At 50.4% G+C, this 18815-nt stretch overlaps 1 protein-coding gene across 5 annotated transcripts in view; it reads right to left on the bottom strand.

Moving 5' to 3' along the window:
• Positions 1-3556: 3556 nt before the first annotated feature.
• The window catches only part of ADAMTS7 (ADAM metallopeptidase with thrombospondin type 1 motif 7), a 52906-nt gene continuing 37647 nt past the window's right edge, over positions 3557-18815 (bottom strand). For 2 of the 5 annotated variants that reach the window (XM_031587922.2, XM_090149209.1), the window contains 6 exons: positions 16760-18559; positions 15564-15716; positions 14788-14961; positions 14333-14479; positions 13698-13857; positions 3559-5982 (listed from right to left, as the gene is read on the bottom strand). In XM_031587922.2, the coding sequence (XP_031443782.2) occupies positions 5810-5982; positions 13698-13857; positions 14333-14479; positions 14788-14961; positions 15564-15716; positions 16760-18559 (2607 nt within the window). In that variant the 3' untranslated portion in view covers positions 3559-5809. Of the gene's footprint in view, positions 5983-11868; positions 12004-13697; positions 13858-14332; positions 14480-14787; positions 15014-15563; positions 15717-16759; positions 18560-18815 lie in introns of those variants that run through there. The other 3 variants (XR_016470501.1, XM_031587921.2, XM_090149208.1) reach the window with 3 other exon arrangements.

Below are 18815 nucleotides of genomic sequence, written 5' to 3'. Positions count from 1 at the left end.
GGAGAGCTCTGCCTGCACCCAGCATGGTTTGCATTGCACAACAGCACTGTGCACTGTGGGCTATCAGCTGTAAGCAAAGCCTCCTCCGAAGGTCAATGGGCTTCACTGGGGTAATTTCTGCTACAATTCCACCAGCTTCATGCTGGTGATTACATGATTTACATGTAAGCGTATCCATGAGAAAGACCTGAAATACCCTGGGAAGAGGAAAAGGCATTTCTCAGGGAGGGAAATGGCAATGATTCGCTTTATTTCTCTAGAAATTTAATCCCAGGAGGGTTATCTTACTTCATTTCCTGATCCAATGCAAAAACGCTCCAGGTCACGGTTTCAGAGTCCCAACCTGTTTCATATAACCTTTAATTTAAATGAACAGCTTCTGGACTGTAATCAGATAAACGTGTGAGATTTGCACATAAATTGCACTGAGAGCCCGAGGGCAACAGGTGATGTTACTGCACTGTCTCTCCCTGTGCACACAAGCTTGGCACCCAGCTGCAGCCCCATAGTGCTAATGGGAACAAGGCAGTGAAGACTGAAATACTTCAGAATGTAACACTCCTCCTGCCCTGCTGATGTGTGCCTCTGGAGGAGACCAGCAAAGCTCTGCTGCTTCCCTGAGGGAGTTAACCTGGTTTCAAAGTTACCCACAGAAGCAGGAACCACCTGGAGTTTCAGTTGTGATGGTAAAGTGCTGCATAGCCACAGTGATTGATGGGGTTTGGAGCTGATTTTTTTTCTGAACCCTTTACTTCAGGGAAGGACAAAATTCCTGCCTGAGGGAGGTCCAGCTGTTTCCAAAGCCTGGGCAAGGAAGTCTGTTGGTGTTAATGATGCTCAGCTGAGGGCTAGCTGGGCCAGCAAGCGTATCTGTAGCAAAACGTAATTCCAATAATGTCATTTTTTCTTAGCAGCTTTGCTGTATGCCTGCAGGATTTTGCCACAAGGCAGCCCAGATTCGCCCTGCTGGAGATGCCCGTGTGTTGGGGAGCTGCCCTGAGAGACGAGGCAAGAACACAGGCAAGACCTTCTGGTATTGGTAGAAAATGGAGCAGCAAGCTCTTATAAACAGAGCCTTAGAAAACTGAAGTAACGTACCTTTGCTCAAGCAAATTGCAGCAGAACAAGAGTAAGAAAAAACAATGCTGTGAGCTGTTCCTGCTCCATCCGGGCCTTGCTGCCTCCTGCTTGGCCTCCTCCTGTGCTCAGTCACCCACAGCACGGCCTCACTGGCTGGCAGCTGGTGCTGGGCTGGAGGGCTATTTGGGGATTAAAACACTGCAGCTGAGATCATCTGGTCCAGACAGAAGAACCTGGGTGGAATTGAGAGCCTGCAGAACACAGGTGCACTGACAGGACAATCCCACGCCTTCTTGAGATGCGGAAGTGTTTTAAGTGTTATTGTTAATAAATGACAAAGAACTTGCTCCATAGAATTCCTGCTGCTTCCCAATTAATGAGCTTTCAGTTCCTTCCTGTCTCCAGCTCTGAAAATGTCTGGAGGTGACTAGGGGGGACACAAGGTCTGATATCTAATTGGAAGCCAAGAACCTCTGGCTTTCCTCAGAGAGGCTTCAGGAGATCCCCAATGAATAAATAGAAGCAACAGAAAACGTGAGCAGAGCAGGCTTTCAGCCTGGCAGGCCTCTCTCCCCCAGGGGCAGAAGGAGGGGGCAGTGGTTTTGGGGTGACCTCCCTGGGATGTGTCCCACCCCCACACCAGCACTGCCTCTGGGGGTCACCGCCTCCAAGTGAGGGCATGGCAGCTGTGCATGCCTTGGTGTCAGCCCCTTGCATACAGCGAGATCAGCTGTTTGTAAGTAAAAGTCTTCATAACCATAAACAGAAAGCCTGCAGAAAAACAGGTTTTATATTTACAACTGGCCCTGAAAAAAGCAAGCAACGTCCTTTGGCATTAAGGGCATTCAGTGTAGTGGGTATCAGGGAGGTTCAAAATGGGACTGCAGTTGCAGATTGGATGGGAAATAGAAAATCTGGGAGGAGAAATCATATATTTCTGTATTTCTGTAATCATAATGAAAACAGCAGGCGAGGTTTAACAAATCATAGAATCACAGAATCACCTAGGTCTTTTCCAACCTTGGTGATTCTATGATTCTATGAAATACTCTGTGGGAGAAGTGCTCTGGCTGAGGAGCTTCGCACTGAATGTGAGATGAGCTGAAACTGCTGTTTATGATGCCTGTACGACCCCGGTGCTCTGAGCTGCTCTGACCCTGGGCACATTGTGTCAAGGCTGTGCTCCAGGGCTGACTGCCTTCAGGACAGAATCATTCTCACATTCATTTCATCAACAGATTCTCAGGAATGAAGCTGTGCGATGTGATGGTTTTCCCTTGTTCCAAATCCTTCTCTGAGTTCAGGATGCATTATTCCAAAACACGGCAAGTAAAACCTGTGAGCAATTCTTTCCCTGCTTGGCAATTAGCAGCTGATGTTTACAACAGATGTCAGGTTGCTGAAACTCTCTTTAAAAATATATACTGTTTTGTTCTATTTCCTCTGTGGAAAATATAGGAATAAACTACTTAGGAGTGTCTGCTCTGAGCTCAGGCAGCCCGAGGTCTGCTGCTGCGGAGGCCTGCAGCTGTGCAAAGCAGAGAGAAGCCTATCTGTATGTAACTCTGTGTATTTACACACAGATATGAATAGGTGCACAAGGGCAGAGATGGCAGCAGCCTGCATCAGCCTGTGCTGCAGGCAGAGGATGGCATCGTTTACACCACGTACACTGAAATCCTCAATGGCACCAAACATTAAGACCAATTCATTTGGAACACGAGATATTTTCCAGCTTTGCACTGCTCCAGTACTGGCTGATGCTGTGATTAAGCTTGCCCAGATTTGTATAAGTGTGCATTCCTGCCCTAAACCCAGCCTGCAGCACCCACTGCATTAACCCAATGGGGAGGTGAACTGGCTGCAAGAACAAAATTCCCTGCAGCACCTGACAGCTTAGCAGAGAAATCCAGTATTCTTCATGTGGGCCGAGTAAAACTGGGCAGACAAAGGTCAGCGAGACCTAAGAGTCCCACATTGGGAAGGTTCACAATTAGTGGGAAACCCGCCTTTACTGTGTGGCAAATGAAGCATACGTGTTTTGCAGAGTTGGTCTTCAATGGGGTCTTTCTGAAGTAATGAACCAAAAGTATCTTACAATGACAAATTGAATGCATCCTGGTAACCACATATCCTGTATCTGCAACAAAAAGCATCGCTTAGGGCTTTCCTTGTGCACGGGCTATTAATAGCGAGGGCTCTGGGAGGGGAACGCTGCCCAGACCAATGCCTGCATGTGGTCAGTGGTGAGAGCAGCACCCAGCACTGCTGCTGTGCATCGTGCTGGCACAGTGCTGGCAGCGTGCAACTGCCACGTGCTGTGCCTGCAGTGATTGATGGCACGCAGCCGGCCACCAAGCTCAGCAAGCACGGCAATTGAAGAGGCCACACCTTTCCTGGCGGCACTGGGGCACAAACAGTGCTAGGAAAATGAGTAAGCATTGTCAGATGTGCTAAGGAGAAAAGAGAATCGTCACTCCGGAAAACTGAGTTCTGGGAAGAAATGACACCTGGCACAGCTGCAGCCCCCAAAACTGCACACTGTTGAGTGACAGAAAGGGCAGCTCAGTGACTGCGTCATGGCACTGAGTTAGACCAGCTACCTGACACACAAATGCTTCACCTCCAAGGTACTGAAATGCGTATAATTCAGGCAGAATTTACACAGTTCTTACAACAAACACCTGAATTTCAATGTATGCTGCCTGTGGTGTCACATGCAGACCACCACTGGGTTTGCTTCGTTGTTACGGTTAGCACTGCAATGAATGAATTTGCACCACAAATCAGAGGCTGAAGCCTTCAGCTCCGGGAGCACCAGCGCTTTACCTCAAAACTACAGAGCTCAGATTGTAATCACACAAATTCCAGTTTCTACAGGCAGCCTTAAATGATGTTCAGATGCAAACTGACTGCTCCTCTCTGCTGCAGCTGAGATGAGAGCAATCAAACCCCTGCTGCTGCCAGGACCTAAACTGCCTCAGCTTAACTGAGTTTTCAGTGAAAAGCCCTTTAGAATTCCCCAAGGGGAAGAGAAAATATGAAACCCTTCAATTTCCTTCAATAACTGTTTAATTTAACACATTTGTGGGCAACAGCCATTAAAACCCAACATGTTTAGAGCTAGCTATTCCTTAGCAAAACCTAGGAGTGCTGACAGAAGCAAGGGACAGACGGTGCCAACCCAAAAGAAAACAGGAATGAACACAGGCTCTTAAAATGTAAAAATTTACACCACGTTGGAAAGGAATACAGCACAAATGGTGAAGTCATGGCTTGTGTTTTACATGCAAGTCACAGACAGGAATTCCCCTTGTTACGTGACACAGTACTGCAGTTGTTCCAGACAGTACAACTTAAGCATCCATCTGCGTGTGACCACAGTGCTCAACGCAATGCAGTGCTGCTGGGCTCTGTCTTTTTTCCACTGAGCTCAGCACAAGCAGCGCTGTGTTCACAATCTCCCAGTTTCTCAGCCTGCCGAGTAATACAGAAAGGATGTGCTACCAAAATGCGCCCGCCCTCCTCCAGGAGCCAACCTAACAGCAAATCCTCCCTAAGGCCTCAAGGATTAACATACGAGCACTGCCGGACCAGCTGCCGGGTGCCTCTCAAACAGTAGCACTTATTATAGTAAAAAAGAACCAACTAACTTTAACAGAAGTGCATCTACATAAGCAGAAAGGTTTTTAGCTTGGTAAGAGCACAGAAAAACACCTTAACCAGCCATTAAAGTTCTACAGTGTAACTGCATGCTGAAATCCAGTTGTGTAAGTACAATTCACTTTGCCATTTGGGCTTTCACAAGGAAGGATGTGGCCAAATAAGAGCAGTGTTTGCCATGCACACACATTGCTCACAGCTGGGGCTAGAACAGCTTTCCATCTCTTTCACTGATTGACACAAGGGCCTACACTGTTTGACTCCAAAGCAATCTCTCATTTCATTCCTGCCTTGTGTCCCCAGCCAGCCCCTCTGCTCCACACACGGGTGGGGGCTTTTGCAGTCAGCACAAAGAGGGCAGAGCCCCTGCATGCACTGCGAGCCCAGGGCTTCTGGTGGTAACTAAAGCTGAAAGCTTTCTTCCTCTGATCTCTCTCCATTTCTTTAATTATGATTATTTAGCTTCAGTGCATAAACAATCCAATGAAAATTACAGAAATGGGTTGCCAACTTCCAGTCCCTTAAGGGGGAAAAAAAATATCCAAATGGTCAGCTGTACTGATGGAATGATACTCATTTTATACATATAAAAATAACAATAGAAATCAAGAGTTCTGTGCTGGCCTGCCAACACCAACAAGAGGCTGGAAATATCAAACGATAGCACCATTAACATTTCTGAGAAGACTCCCCGCATAATTGCTGCTTGAAGTTTCCCTTCCCTAACATGCTCTCTGTGATTGCTCAGTGATGGCTGTGACCCTAACTGAGAGCTGTGCCCATTCTGGCACAGCACACTTGGTGAGACCTGCACCCCCGGCCCAACCAGACATATTTCTCAGAGGGACTGTTTGAGCACCGTTATAGTAGCACAATAACGTAGCACAAATGAAACAAATCATGCCTTCCCTGTGTTTTGCAAGAGCACCGTGTGGATCTTGGGCTGCACCACCCCGTGCAGTGACAGAGCAGCACGGCCAGCTGGTCCCCAGCTCCCTCCTGTGCCGCAGGGCTGCTCCCAGAGCCGCCACGGGTCCAGGTGCTTTCTGGGCTTGGGACGGTCCTGTCACCTCCTGGAGGCCCGCTCGTCCCCGCGGTCCTGGTCAGGAGCCCCGTGGTGCCCGTGCTGGCGGCAGCTTTGGCAGCATTGGACGTGGACTGTCGGGAGGTGGCACCTTCCCAGCACCCGCAGGGTCTGGCAGAAGCCGAACGTCAAGCGGTCACGCTCACAAACGAAGCCTAGAGGATGTGAGAGGACAAGGACAGCGTTACTGCAGTCCCACCGGTACAGCTGGCAGGCATTCGATAGGAAAATCAGCATGCACTTGGTAGAGACTTCACAAAATGCACTTCCCCTCAGCACTGAGCAGCCATTGGTCCTCATTTCTAATCACCAGCCGAAGCAAAACCTGTACTTCTACCTACATCCTGCAGCACCTTTCCAGAGCAGAGAAACCATGACGGCAGGCAGGGCTGAGCCCGGGGCTTGTCGCCACTGCGTTGCACAGAGCAGCAGCCCTGGAGTCAGGTGTACATCCCATCCAATCCTAAACTCCAGTTCGGTCTCAGTTTGTGGCCAGCAAATGCAATGGTGAAACTGCAGATGTCTTCAGTGCCATGTCGGGGCCTGGTGCAGCCAACAGCAGTGGATGAATGTGGCTCTGCAAGCTTTCCTGGCCACGGATCTCCCACCAGCGCCCCAAAGGCCTCACCTCAGTGACAATTCATTTTTGTGTTGTGCTTAGCTTGTTTCATCTCCTTCACTTCCTGCAGGTGTCTCACAAACCTCCCCACAGCACAACATCCATGCTGTTCTGTGGTCGGGCTTTGTTTTGGGAACTGCTGCTCCCTGGCCAGCTGCAGGAGCGGCGGCTGCGACACGCGGGGCTTCCTCTGCCAGCAGCCAGGGAGCACCGAAGGTGGGGTGACACAGCCAGGTCCTTCGTCCACTCCTTGGCTTCTGCCCATAGAGACACTGCCCCTGAAAAACACCTTCACACTTTGCATGCAAGTCCCAATGCTGAACATCCTGCGGAAGCTGCAGGAATCGGCCCCAGACCGGGCTCTGATGGACAGACCCATCTCCAAGCACGCACTGTTTATAAGCCTGCATCGGGGGTTTGCTTCGATTCTTAATTTCTACCTTTTCCAGTTCGTATAAAAACAAGCACTGCACATTGCTGAGCCTATAGCATCTCACACAGCTGTGTAAAACATCAAAATCACGTCTGTTCTAATTTCATCTCCTGTAGAAGTGATTAAATACAACCACAGCCCTTCTGTGGAAAAGGGCAGAGTGGCTACACCCAGATCCAGCAGCCCTGTGCTCCCCATCCCTGGGCATCTCCTGCCTGCACACACAGACGACCATGGGATGGCCCCATAAAAGGGTCTTTTCTCTTTCCCTAGGCACTTTTTGACAGGGAAATACCAGTGGTGGAGACAGAGCCAGGCAGCTCTCCGAGCACTGCCCTACACTGTCTTCCTTTGGTGAACAAAGGGCTTTGTTTAGGGAAAGTCCAATGTCCCCATTCCCACTAGGGACAATCTGGTCCTCGGTGCTGAGAGCAAGGGACACAGCAGATGCAGAACAGTGTTTCCCTGCTTTTGGACTTCAATCGCAGCCTTCAGCCTGCCAGCAAGGTCATCATTATTCTGCTCTAAAATTAATTTTCTATTTCAGTAGAGGTATTTCCTCTCTTCCTCTCTACCAACAGTTACTTCTGCATGGCAGTAGTGTCTCTGTGCCCTGGAGAAAACATTTAATGCTTACGATGCTGCCTGCTGGTGCTGCCAGCTCCAGCTGCTGCCACCAACCCATACCAGCACCAAAGCTGGCCCTGCACTGCGCTCCCTGCCTGGGGTTTGGGTCTGTTCCGCAGAGCACAACACAGATTTCCAGGCAGAGCAGAGCTGATGAGGAATTGCTGGAAAGCCCTGAGTGGCTGTGGCAGGGAGCAGTGCACAACCCCAGCTGCACTTCAGTAACAAAACCAAGAGCACTGGAGCTGTTCGGCAGAGGGGAACGGCTTGCTCATGTGATGCTCCTTTGATGTCAGTCACAAGAATTGGTCACAAGCATCTCTGCACCACAGAATCCCTTTCACTATGAGACAGCTGGACTCACAGAGGGGTCTACAGTCGCGTTTCCAAGTGCTGTAGGTCATGGCTGCACTGAGCAGTGATCCAAATACACCTTCAGGGTTTCTGGTGAGAGATGGAAGCCTCAGTTTCTGCTTGCAGGAACCCTTCCTGCCCCCAAAGCTGTGTGCTGGAAATAGTTTGGGCACCTGGCTGCCACCCAAGCTGCACACAGCCTCAACCATCTCAGCTGCTGAAACCCCTGCACTAGGGCAGAACTCAGTGATCAGTGACCATAGCTGCAGCATGGCTCTGGCAGCATGGCATGAGCTTCCTGCAGCATTCACAAAACTGTCGGGTTGGGTTGCTGGCTTGGATAGCAATGCTGAGCAGGAGAGGTGGAGAAAACAGCTATGGTCCAGGCAGGTGTGGATGAGATGGCATGCTCCACAGGGCTGGCTATTTGCTGCATCTAACAGAGCAAATGTCACACCAGTTAAAATCCCAAGGGGTTACAAGAACTCAGTTACCTCTGCAGCATTCTGGAGGCTCAGCACTGCTGTGGGGGTGATGCTGGGCTGGGATGGCCCCGCAGAGCACTGGGAATGTCAGCGGGCAGCTGCATGCCTTGCTGTGCTTGTTGCTGTTCATGAGCCTTTTGCTCATACAAAACAGCCTTCCTAGAAAGTTATTTATGGATCGCAACCAAGCTGCCTCCTGCCTGCCCTTGCAAGAGCTGTGAAGGTTTTGCTGCTGGAGCTTCTGGCTGGAGGGCAGCCTCCCAGGTCCCTTTCCAACAGGTCAGTGCCCTGGCACGGAAATGGAAATTCCCAACACTGCATCTGTGCACAGGCAGAAGACCAGCAGCCCCACCAGGCGAGGATTCCCTGGGTAAGCTGAGTTATCTGCAGAGCAGGTCCTGCTAGAAGACACAATCCAGGGCGGGCTTGCAGAGTGGGGATTCTGCTGTTCCTTCCCTGACCTCACGTCAGACCCCGCAGCAGGGCTATGGTTGTCAAAAGCATTTTTATAAAATGAAGTGGTGGGGCGTTGCTGAGTGCTGGTCGCTCAGGCCCAGCACAGTGTCCCAGCACACAGGGTCAAATTCAGTGTGGAACAACTTGGCTGAGCCACAATTCCTCCCTGGACAAGGCAAGCTATAGCCAGCTCTTCATTTTTCAGCTCTTCAGAGAAGGTCCCTGCAGATTTGACTCGATTTTCATTTAATCCTTCTATGTTATTTTTGTCTATTAACAATTTTTTTTAATGATCCTAACACTTCATCTAAGAACACACTCCAATCTTCAAGCTGATGCCAATTTTTACTCTGAAGAAATAGCTTAAAGCAGGGCTTTTCAAATCCAGGCCAAGTCAGCACATTAGAAACTGAAAACCCACAAATTTGTGGTTGTTTTTTTAAGTTGATGTGGAAGTCACTTTACATTTCATTTAAGCTTCTGCCATACAGAGCTAAGCACTTACTTTTATGCTGGAGAAAAACAAACTTCCTGGTGCAGATGTTGTAAAAACAAGGTTGGGCTCAGAGCTGAGCCAGCAAGACGAGAGCACTGAGCCTCTGACCTCTGGCCTGTGGGATGCTCTCAGAGCCAGGTCCCAATTTAACAAACTTTATCCCTGACTTCTGCTCCCAAGGCTGCGGACCCTCAGCTGGCAGCAAGCTCTGGAGGAGATGCTGAGTGCAGTAACATGAGCGTGGCCAGCATTACAGACTGGTGAGCATTCACGTGCCATGGGTCTGGATGCTGTCTGTCCCACCCACACCTCAATTCCCTGCACATAATGTTGGTATGGCACAGTCTCCCCGGTTCAAAGCCCCAGTGGGCAGCATGGTGTTTCTGCAGTGCTGGGAATTGCACCAGTGTCAGGAAAACAGGTCACTCACTTATGCATGAGATGCAAAGTTAAATCCCTGGTGCTACAGTATGTGCCCCGTCTCTGCTCCTGCAAAGCAAACCTGCACCCCTGCCATCACTCACCCTGCTGCCCCACATAGCTCTGACCATTCATGCCGAAGTCCATGGAACTTTAAAAGGCTGGAAAATTGGGAGAGGAAAGCAGAAAGCCCCCATTATTCAGATGCTGGTGCTCAAGTTTGGTATCACTGTGCAAGGATCACCAGCACCCAGCCTCAGGATCATGGACAGGACTGAGCAAACAGCCGTGCTCACCAGGGGTGAGGAGCAGTGAGCCATTTGTCAGTCTGGATCCGACAGGGAGGAATTCTCATTTCCCAAGAGCTGATATAGAGCCAAGACTGGAGGATTTTCCCTACACTCATGGAAAACAACTGTGCTGTCTTTCACTTCATTCTCAGCAAAAAGGGGAGGGAGAGAAAAAGCTAACTCTACTTAAACACATCTCTGTACATGACCCCCAGCTTCCTCTCCAAAAGCTGAAGCCACTTATAACACGCAATTGGCAAGGCAGGCAGGAACATGCAGCCATTTTGCATCTACGGACTCACTGATTGCTTTGCTTCTATTGTTTGTGCAAGGGGATTAGGCAGAGTAATGGTGCTGGGCTGATGAAGGAAGCAGAAGCTGGGGGTGAGCAACTGGGAGAGTCAATGCACGGCTGAGTGGTGCTGACGCCGCGGCCATGGGGGAAGCACTCCTTCATTTTAGCCCCCGCTTTCCTTAGTTTTAGCACACTCAGAGCCCCTTAATGTCACTGTGTAGCTCCCGGTGCTGGAGATGAACAGGCACTTTTACCCCCCTAATTGCTTGCTCTGGACACTGAAGTCCATTACAATTTATGTTTTCAAAACCTTCCATCTACTTGGAGATTGCCAAGGAGGAGGGAGGAGAAGCATCTTCCTCTCTGCTGCTCAGTCCAAGGTTATTCATAAAGACTGAGAATCCTTTCCAAAGCTCCATTCTCCACTGACTGCTGCTGTTAATTAGCAATAAATAAAGGGCACTTAATGGCAGCGCCTCCCTCTCTTGCCACCAGGATACAGACTTACATGTGCAAATGACAAAAAATTGGAATTCGCTGCCATTCATTCCAGCATGTATCCCTTGCGGACAAACTTAGCTGTATGCAGAACCATGAATAATTTTGATTCCCTACTCAAAGCAAGAAGAAATAGGATGTTTAATTGCCAATTAATCTTGAGGTGACTGGAAATACAGCCAAGCATTGGATAACGAGCGCAGGCAACAGCAGGGTGAGGGCAGACACAGGTCTGCCTGTCCCTTGGGCTGCTCCTGGGGCACAGGCAGAGCCCACTCCTGCTGGCAGGAAACCTCTGTTCAATTCCTACAGAAACCACAGCCATGGCTGCCCTGCGCAGCCTTGTTCTTGGGACAGCTGTACTCCTTGCCTTTAATCCCCTTCCCTCTCTGATATTTATGATTTGAGATACTTCTGGGGAACAATCGCTTTGCTAACGTATCTCAGCATCTGTTTTCAGCAAATGGGCAATGGTTGCTGGGGGAGAGAGGGAACAGTCCCAGCAGCACACAGTCCCCTAACAGGGGCTTGTGTTTAATGACATCCTGATGGACAGGGCATGCTAACAGCAAGCTATGCACTTTGCTCCTCGTCCCCCAGCAGGACAGGAGTGCGGACACATCCCAACTGTAGCTCCCCACCCTGGTGTCTGCTGCCCTTCCCTCCTGATGCTCTTTGCAAAGGCAGTCACTGTGTTTTTTTCCCTGTTTTCTGAGCTGCAAGAAATGACTGAAATGATCTGGTAACAGGCGTGGCTGATGTGGGTGTAAAAGCTTGGGGTCATTGTGTAGGCATGGATGGAAATCAGAGTGCAACAAGCTTTCCTGAGACAAACACTGCTCTTATCTCGCTGGCAGCCATGTCTGCAGTCCAGCAAATCTGCTCCTGCTCTTATCTTCCAGAGAGTGCTGCCAGCAGCAGAGAGGCATCCTCCAGAACAAGGAGCAGCAGGGTTCTCCTGCCGGCCACATGAGGAAGCAAAGCCCAGCAAAGCACCAGCAGATCCCATGCAGCCCCTGGGTCCTGTGCCAGGGCAGCCAACTGGGGACAGTGACCATTCCCACTCACCCTCATTGGCTCTCCTATAGGGTTCCCATCCTGCTTCCCCAGGTTGTCTCCCAGACACAGGGTGACTGCCCGTGGTTTCAGTTCCTCCTCAAGCTCCATGATGCCTCATGCTCAGATCTGACGTGGATTCTCCTGCTGTGGCATCACAGGTGTTTGAGTTCCTTGTCTCTGTATGGAGTAAGAAGGCTGTCCCCAGCTTTGCTAGGACACTGGGGGGACAGACCTGAGGGACTGGCAGGCTCAGATGCCGCCTGGGAGCCATCTGAGGACACAGCCAACCTTATCTTCTGCACTCACAGCTGGATGCAGCTGTAAAAGTGCAAGAACATTTAAAAATAACTTCTGTGTAATCATCAATTAATTTATAACCCAGTGACAAAACTGGATTCTGGTTTTAATTAATTCCAACCTCATTTAATTGAGGAGAGAAGATTGCCGGTGAGATGTTTGCTTATGTCTAATCTGTTCCATCTCCTTTAAAAATCCATCTGATTATGTTTTTAACATTTAAACTCTGCTGGGGGTATTCACATCTTTTAAGGAGAACATAATTGTTCCCAAAGATGAGTGCATGATCTTGCTGGTACCAGTGCACTCCATGTTACAGAGATAGAGGCTCCTCGTCCTTCTAACGTAAACACATGAATCACCACAGCCCTCATTAATCTTATGTAGTAAAGATCCTCTAGAGCTCAGGAAAGGGCCAGAGTTTACGTTCATGCCTTTTCTGGGAGCCTCTGTCTGTGGATTTACACATCTGTGATTTCCTGCCATGTGAAAGTTTTGTTCCTCCTCATAGTTTGGCAGGAAATGTTTGTATTTCCAAGAGGCGTTTCCTGTCCTGGGCCACAGCCAGAGCATTTATGTCACTTTTAATCCAGAATTATAACGTTTATTTGTGTGCTTCCTACACATCTAAGTGGTTATTCTGGTACAGCCTTGAATATGCCGAGCATCTACACAGCTCTCATCACCAAGCCCAAGTGATGGGAATTTTCCCTTGACAAAAATATCCGGAACTACACATCATTTCTTGACCAAACCTTATGGCTAAGGGCTGCTTGGAAGCTGGACAGAGCCACAAGTGCTGCTGCCCTGCCCTGCCCAGCCCCACAAGATTGCTCAGCACATCAAATGTTTCTTGCTGGACAGACGAAACCTTTTCTCTCCAGACAAATTCAAAAGATAAGGCTGATTAATGATTAACATGTTAATATCAGTGACATCTAATCCCCCCATTGCACTGCTTTTCCTTTTAAGGGCTCTTAACTCTTGTGGTGCACAAGTATTTCCTGTAACTCTCTTGTCTTTCTCCATTACAACTTCTACCAGTCCTATGTAATGTAAAACATCAACCCCAGCCTCAACCCTGAGCAGCGAAGCAAGGCAGTCCAACCCAGATGCACACTGAGGTGTGGTACAAAGGCAGTTACACTTCTTGACTCCAGTGGGAGTACTTGTTGAAGACTGCCTGGAAGGCAGATTGGCACTGGCTGTATGTCTGACGATAAGTGTTAGGTCATTAACATCAACTAGCATACACCACTGGAGCCAGAGAAACTCAATAAGGAAAGGATTTGATTCTTATTCTATTGAAGCTGGTGGGATGTTTCACCTTGAAACAGGCAGGGATCAGTGACAGGAGGACTCAAGTGCTGCATCAAGTTAATCTGCTGGTGCAGGTTTATACAACACTCACAGCCAGGCTGCCAGAGCAAAGCACTTGCACCAGACAACTCAACAAGCTCCTGGGGAGCACCTCCAGATTAAAGAGAAAACATCTGGTAACCAGGAAGAGCAGAAAGCCCCATGGGGCATCGCTCACTCACCTGCCTCGGTGCCTTCGCAGTTCTGCAGGTTGCACTTCTGCGTGCTCTCGGGCCACGGCTCGTGGTCACAGAGGCTGCTGTCCTCCTGTGCCTGCCCAGTCTGTGTGTTGATGCACTTCACCTGGCGCCGCTGGATGCCGCCTCCACAGGGCACTGAGCACTGCAGGAGCAGGAAGCTGTCAGCCCCAGGGAGTTTCTGTGTTTTTACTGTAGTAGTCCCCCCAGTGTGGGGAGATTTTTTAGGTTTTTATTGCAGCACTCCCTGGTTTAGTTCAGAGTTTGGGTTCTGCCCAAGGCTCTGGCACTGCTGCCCAGAGAAAATGTAATGCCCCAGCCCTGGAGGTGCCCAGGGCCAGGCTGGATGGGGCCCTGGACAGCCTGATTTGGTGGGTGGCAATCAGCCCATGGCAGGGTGTGGGGCTGGCAGTGCTTTAAGAGCCCTTCCAATCTAACCATTCTATTATTCAGTGCTAGGAATGTTTTCATATATTGCTTTTGTAAGGAAACTATGCCATGCAAGGGGCACAAAGCATCTGCTCATCCCAGGGCTCTGCTGAGGAGCTGCAACAGCATAGCCAGGAGGATGCTGATCACAGAACCCACATGAAAACTCTGTCCCCATCCCATGTGCTCACCTGTCCCCAGGAGCCCACCACCCATTTGGTGCAGGGGTGGCTGTTGCAGGGCCGGGTGTTGTTGGGCCGCAGTGTCTCATCGCAGTGGCCCAGCTCTGGGCACGTCACCAGGCGCTCCTGCTCCCCTCCACCACACGGCTCTGAGCACTGCAGGGACACAAGTCATCAAATGGTGTAACTCACTGCATCGGTTTCTTAAGGAAAAGAACTGCAAAATGCCCCTACCAATACATAAGCAAACACAAATCCTGCTTCCAGTGTTAAGCAACAACTTTGCAACTACAGCCAATATCAGCAGATGGTTTCCTTCTTGACAATGGGTGCTCTAAATTGTGAAGTTTTCCAGAGCATGGAGGATACAGGAGCTCTTCTGCAGGCACTACTGCACCGCAGGCCTTTAATAGTCAGCCTGACCCGCTGCCTCCCTGCCTGCTCAGCCCAGCCAGCAGCCCTACCTCTCTCCACGAGGACGTGTACCAGTCCAGGCATGGTGCGTTCTGGCAGGGCAGCTGCGCCGGTGGTTTGTAGAGAACAGCCTGGCAGTGGAAGGGCCGCAGCAGCCGCTGCTCTCTGGTGTCAACGCAGTGCACGTCCCGGACCTTCGTGCCCCTACCACAGTTCTTGGAGCACTGGGTGAACAAAAGGCACATCACAAGGGGGGCTGGGGCTGGAGCAGTCCTCCTGGAAAAGGGACCAAAGACATACTCCGCCTTGGGCTGGCTTGAGTTAATACTCCACTTCTTTTCACCTCTTTCTCTAGCCAAAGCTAGAAAACAGTCCGTGGAGCTCTGAATCCATCACTACCTTCCCCATGAAACCAACTGGCTTCCAGTTGTAACAGCAACAAAGTCTCTTGGCATCAGACAACTAGTGAGCTCCCATCCACACATCTCAGAGATTGAGGCTACCCAGAACAACAAGGGTAATTCCTCACTGTTTAATGTAGGGGATCCCTCCAACCTAACTGCAAACACATCCTGCTACTGTGGGTTCTCAACAGCATCTTCCAGATACGTTCAAACCTTTCTTCAATGAGTTTTTGTGGCCCCAGCTTTTTAGCCACCCCAAAAGCAAACAACAAATGCAAACTGAGAGGTAAAGCAGCAAAAGCACACACCGGCAGCACGCAACTCTCCACCCACAAAGCAGGTACCAGCCACTTTCCTTCTCCATGCATTACCGAGGGAGACACTGTGGAAGGAGAGAAGGGACTGGGTGCACGCCTGCTTACCTTGCTCCAGTTCCCCACACGCCAGGATGAGCACGGTCTCAGGGAACACCTCCGAGCAGGGACGGGTTTGCTGGCGGCGGTGCAGTGCTCCTCAGTGCCGGTGCTGCAGCGCACGCTGCGCCAGATTGCACCCACACCACAGGTGGCCGAGCACTGCAAGACATGGGCAGCCACTGACACACCTGGGGCTGACAGCAGCGCAGTGCTCAGCTCACAGCTGCTGTGCTGGTGGAACCAGACCGTGCCACCACAAGGCATGGCCATGGGATGGAAGGAGCTTCACAGTCTGTGCCCAGCACCACCTGGGCTAAAACTCCACAGTGCGAGGCAGATCTCTGTCTGGGAGGAGGAAAACCCACTTCTACACTTTTCTGTAGTTGTTTCTGGTTTGAGATTGTTCTTTCCCTCCTCACATGGGGAATCCCTGGGCAATGGGGGTGGCCTTAGCTTTTTCACTGCAAGAACACTGTTACCCAGTACTAATTGTTCAGTGGTTTGAGCGCTCTCTCAAAACGTTTTATGCCCTCCATGCCTCTCTTTCACAAGCAGTTAGTCCTGCTTTTTTACTACTACAAACTCTACTAAAGTTTTGTCTTCTGTTCACCCCACCTGAAAGGTACTGCCTTCATCTCCTCTTTCAGATTCACTCCTCACTTTCCGGACTGCGCAGGGATGGTAGGTGCCCTCTCACAAAGCCCATATGTGTGACTGTATCTTACTCACAGCAAGTATTGTCCTCAAAGTTATTGGATCCTTTGTACAGCCTTCTTAAAAGGGTCCCCCAGTACTCACTCTCCAGTGATTCGTGCCACTGAAGGCCTCTTCTTTTGTGTGTGCTTTCTGATAAAAGCCTATTACCATGAATTGCAGAAGCCATCTGTCTGTCACTGCAAGTGCTATGCAAAGAGCAGCCATGAGACAGCTATGCAGTAAAACGATAGCTGATAATTACTTATAATTCCCCATTCACTACATTCAGCACAGCCCCTTCCCTTTGGTAATTCGCAACCTTACTACACCTTAACTTTGACATTTAAACCTTTGCTGTTTTGTGGCATATTTTAAGATAACTGCTATGGCAGCAGCTTGCTCCTGTGCCTGGCTCCTGGCAATGCCATAGCGTGCTCCTGGGAAAGGCATAGTCTTCTATTCCTAAAAACAGCCCCACTATGCTTTTAGTAGGACCCAACACATACCTCGCTCCAGTTGCCGACCTCCCAGCTGGGCACTGCAGTGGCTGCTATGGTGGTAGGAGGCAGCAGCAAAGCCTCCTCTTGCTCCCAGACTGGTGGGGATGTGGGGGTGGGCTGGGGCCCCTCATGCTCCCCAGCACCATAAACAAGTGTTCCTGGGGCTGCTGGTAGTGAGTGCTCCTCAGGAGCAGTGTGGCTGACTGGGGCCATGCTGGAGTGCTGCTGGGTGCTGGGGGATGCTGGCACTGTGTGGTAAGGCACCTGTGTTGCCCTTGGTCCCCATTTAGCCCCTGGCACAGCTGAGGGCTTGGAGGGTGATGCTCCCGTGGGAGGGCTGTGAGCTGGGGATGGTGGCATGTCTGGCACCAAGGCACCTTGTGGCATGAGGTCACCAGCAGTGAGCTGTGTCAGTGGTCCCAGTGTGGTGGGGGACAGAGGCACTGGGGGTAGCGATGTTGTGGTGGCCAGTAAAGGAGCCAACATCAGAGACAGATGGCTGTGGTTCCCTGCCTGCTGCCCTGCCTCTCCTCCAGGGCCCATGGTGGCATCTACAGGATGGGGGTTCTCACTGGGACCTTCCACATGCCTTCCCATCTCCTGCTGTGGGCTCCGTGCAGTGGGGGAGTTTGGAGCCATCTTATCTGTCACACGCAGCTGCTCTTCAGTCACCGGTGCTGCATGTGTGTGTGCAGTCCCCGCCAGTGCTGGTATTTCTGCCCACTCTTCCTGCTCCTTGGTCTTTGAGGCAGCGCTGTTATTATCGCCAGTGATGACAAATCCCATTTCCCTTGAATTTTTATGGCCCTCCTTAGTGCTGCCTGCACTATCAGGAGCCACTGTGCTTGCACGGTCCTGGACTCTGTTTGCAGGCTCTCCCACAGGCTGCAGACCGTCAGGTGTACTTCCTGCACCAGGGCTGTCCCTGTCAATGGGCAGCGGTGTAGAGGGACTGGTTGGGGCCCAGGAATCAAGGCTGTGAGCTGGAGCATCCCACGCAGGACTGGTGCCCACCAGTGTAGCACCCAGGGATAGCTTGGGGAGCAGCAGGCTGCTGGTGGAGACATGACTCACTGCAGGCTGGGTGGGCAGTGGATCCTTGGAATAGGGCACAGGCAGTTCTTCCCCCTCATCCCTTGTGAGAGCAGGAGCAGCAGCACTGGAAGTGGCTGTCCCCATTTCTTCACCGTCAGGGAACACACCAAATAGGTTGTTAAAGACCAAACCTCCTGACTCAGTCTCTTCTTTGCCGTGCACAGGAGTAGAAGCATTTGCTTTGTTTTGCTTCACCAGATCTTCCTCATGTTCTCCTCCTCCCAGCTTCCTGGTGTGCAGGACATCCACGGGCATCTCAGGAGACTCCTCCACATTGTTGCTGCTCCACTCTGGCATAGGGCCCTCACTTTTGGTCTCCTTCTCAGTGAAGGGGTAGTATGACAGGTCCTCATGAAAGTTGATAAAATTGTAATCATAGTAAAAATCATCAACAAAGAAATTTCCCTTTCTGGCTGAGAAGTCATCCTCAGTTATCATATTGACATCATTGGACTCGGGGATATTTGGAATTATAGGGTTAAACTGGGGGATATGGTTATTTGGAATGTAATTTATTTCATTAAAAATCTCTCTGCTGGAAGAGCCGCTGCCAGACCAGTCAGTGTTGGCGTTGTCTAATTTCTTCTGGCACTGTGGCAAGGAGCAAATAGTTTCCGAGCTGGGTCTCTGTGCAGGGTCACAAGTTGCTTGAGTATTATTGCTGCAGTAAACAGGGCGTCTTTGTGTTCCATTCCCACATGTTGCTGAGCACTATGAAAGGAAGAGGAACAAAAATTTCAGACAGGAGCACAGGAGTTGTAGGATGGTGAGAGAAAAGTAAAGTTTGGGCAGAGGGCAAGGGGTTCTGCCTCTGTGACCAAACAGCTGGGTATGCTGACTCCTGCTGTGGACCTGCATTCTGCACATCCCATCGTGGTGTGGGGTCATCAGCACGGCTGCTGGCTGAGTCAAGCACTGGGACTGTCTACCCACTACAGATTGTCTTAGGAAGGCACACACTGCAGGG

Source organism: Phasianus colchicus, chromosome 12 (genome assembly GCF_987193195.1).
Source record: "Phasianus colchicus chromosome 12, bPhaCol1.hap1.1, whole genome shotgun sequence".
NCBI lineage: Eukaryota > Metazoa > Chordata > Aves > Galliformes > Phasianidae > Phasianus > Phasianus colchicus.
The sequence above is the reverse complement of the archived record's forward strand: the minus strand, read 5'-3'. Positions and strand labels throughout refer to the sequence as shown.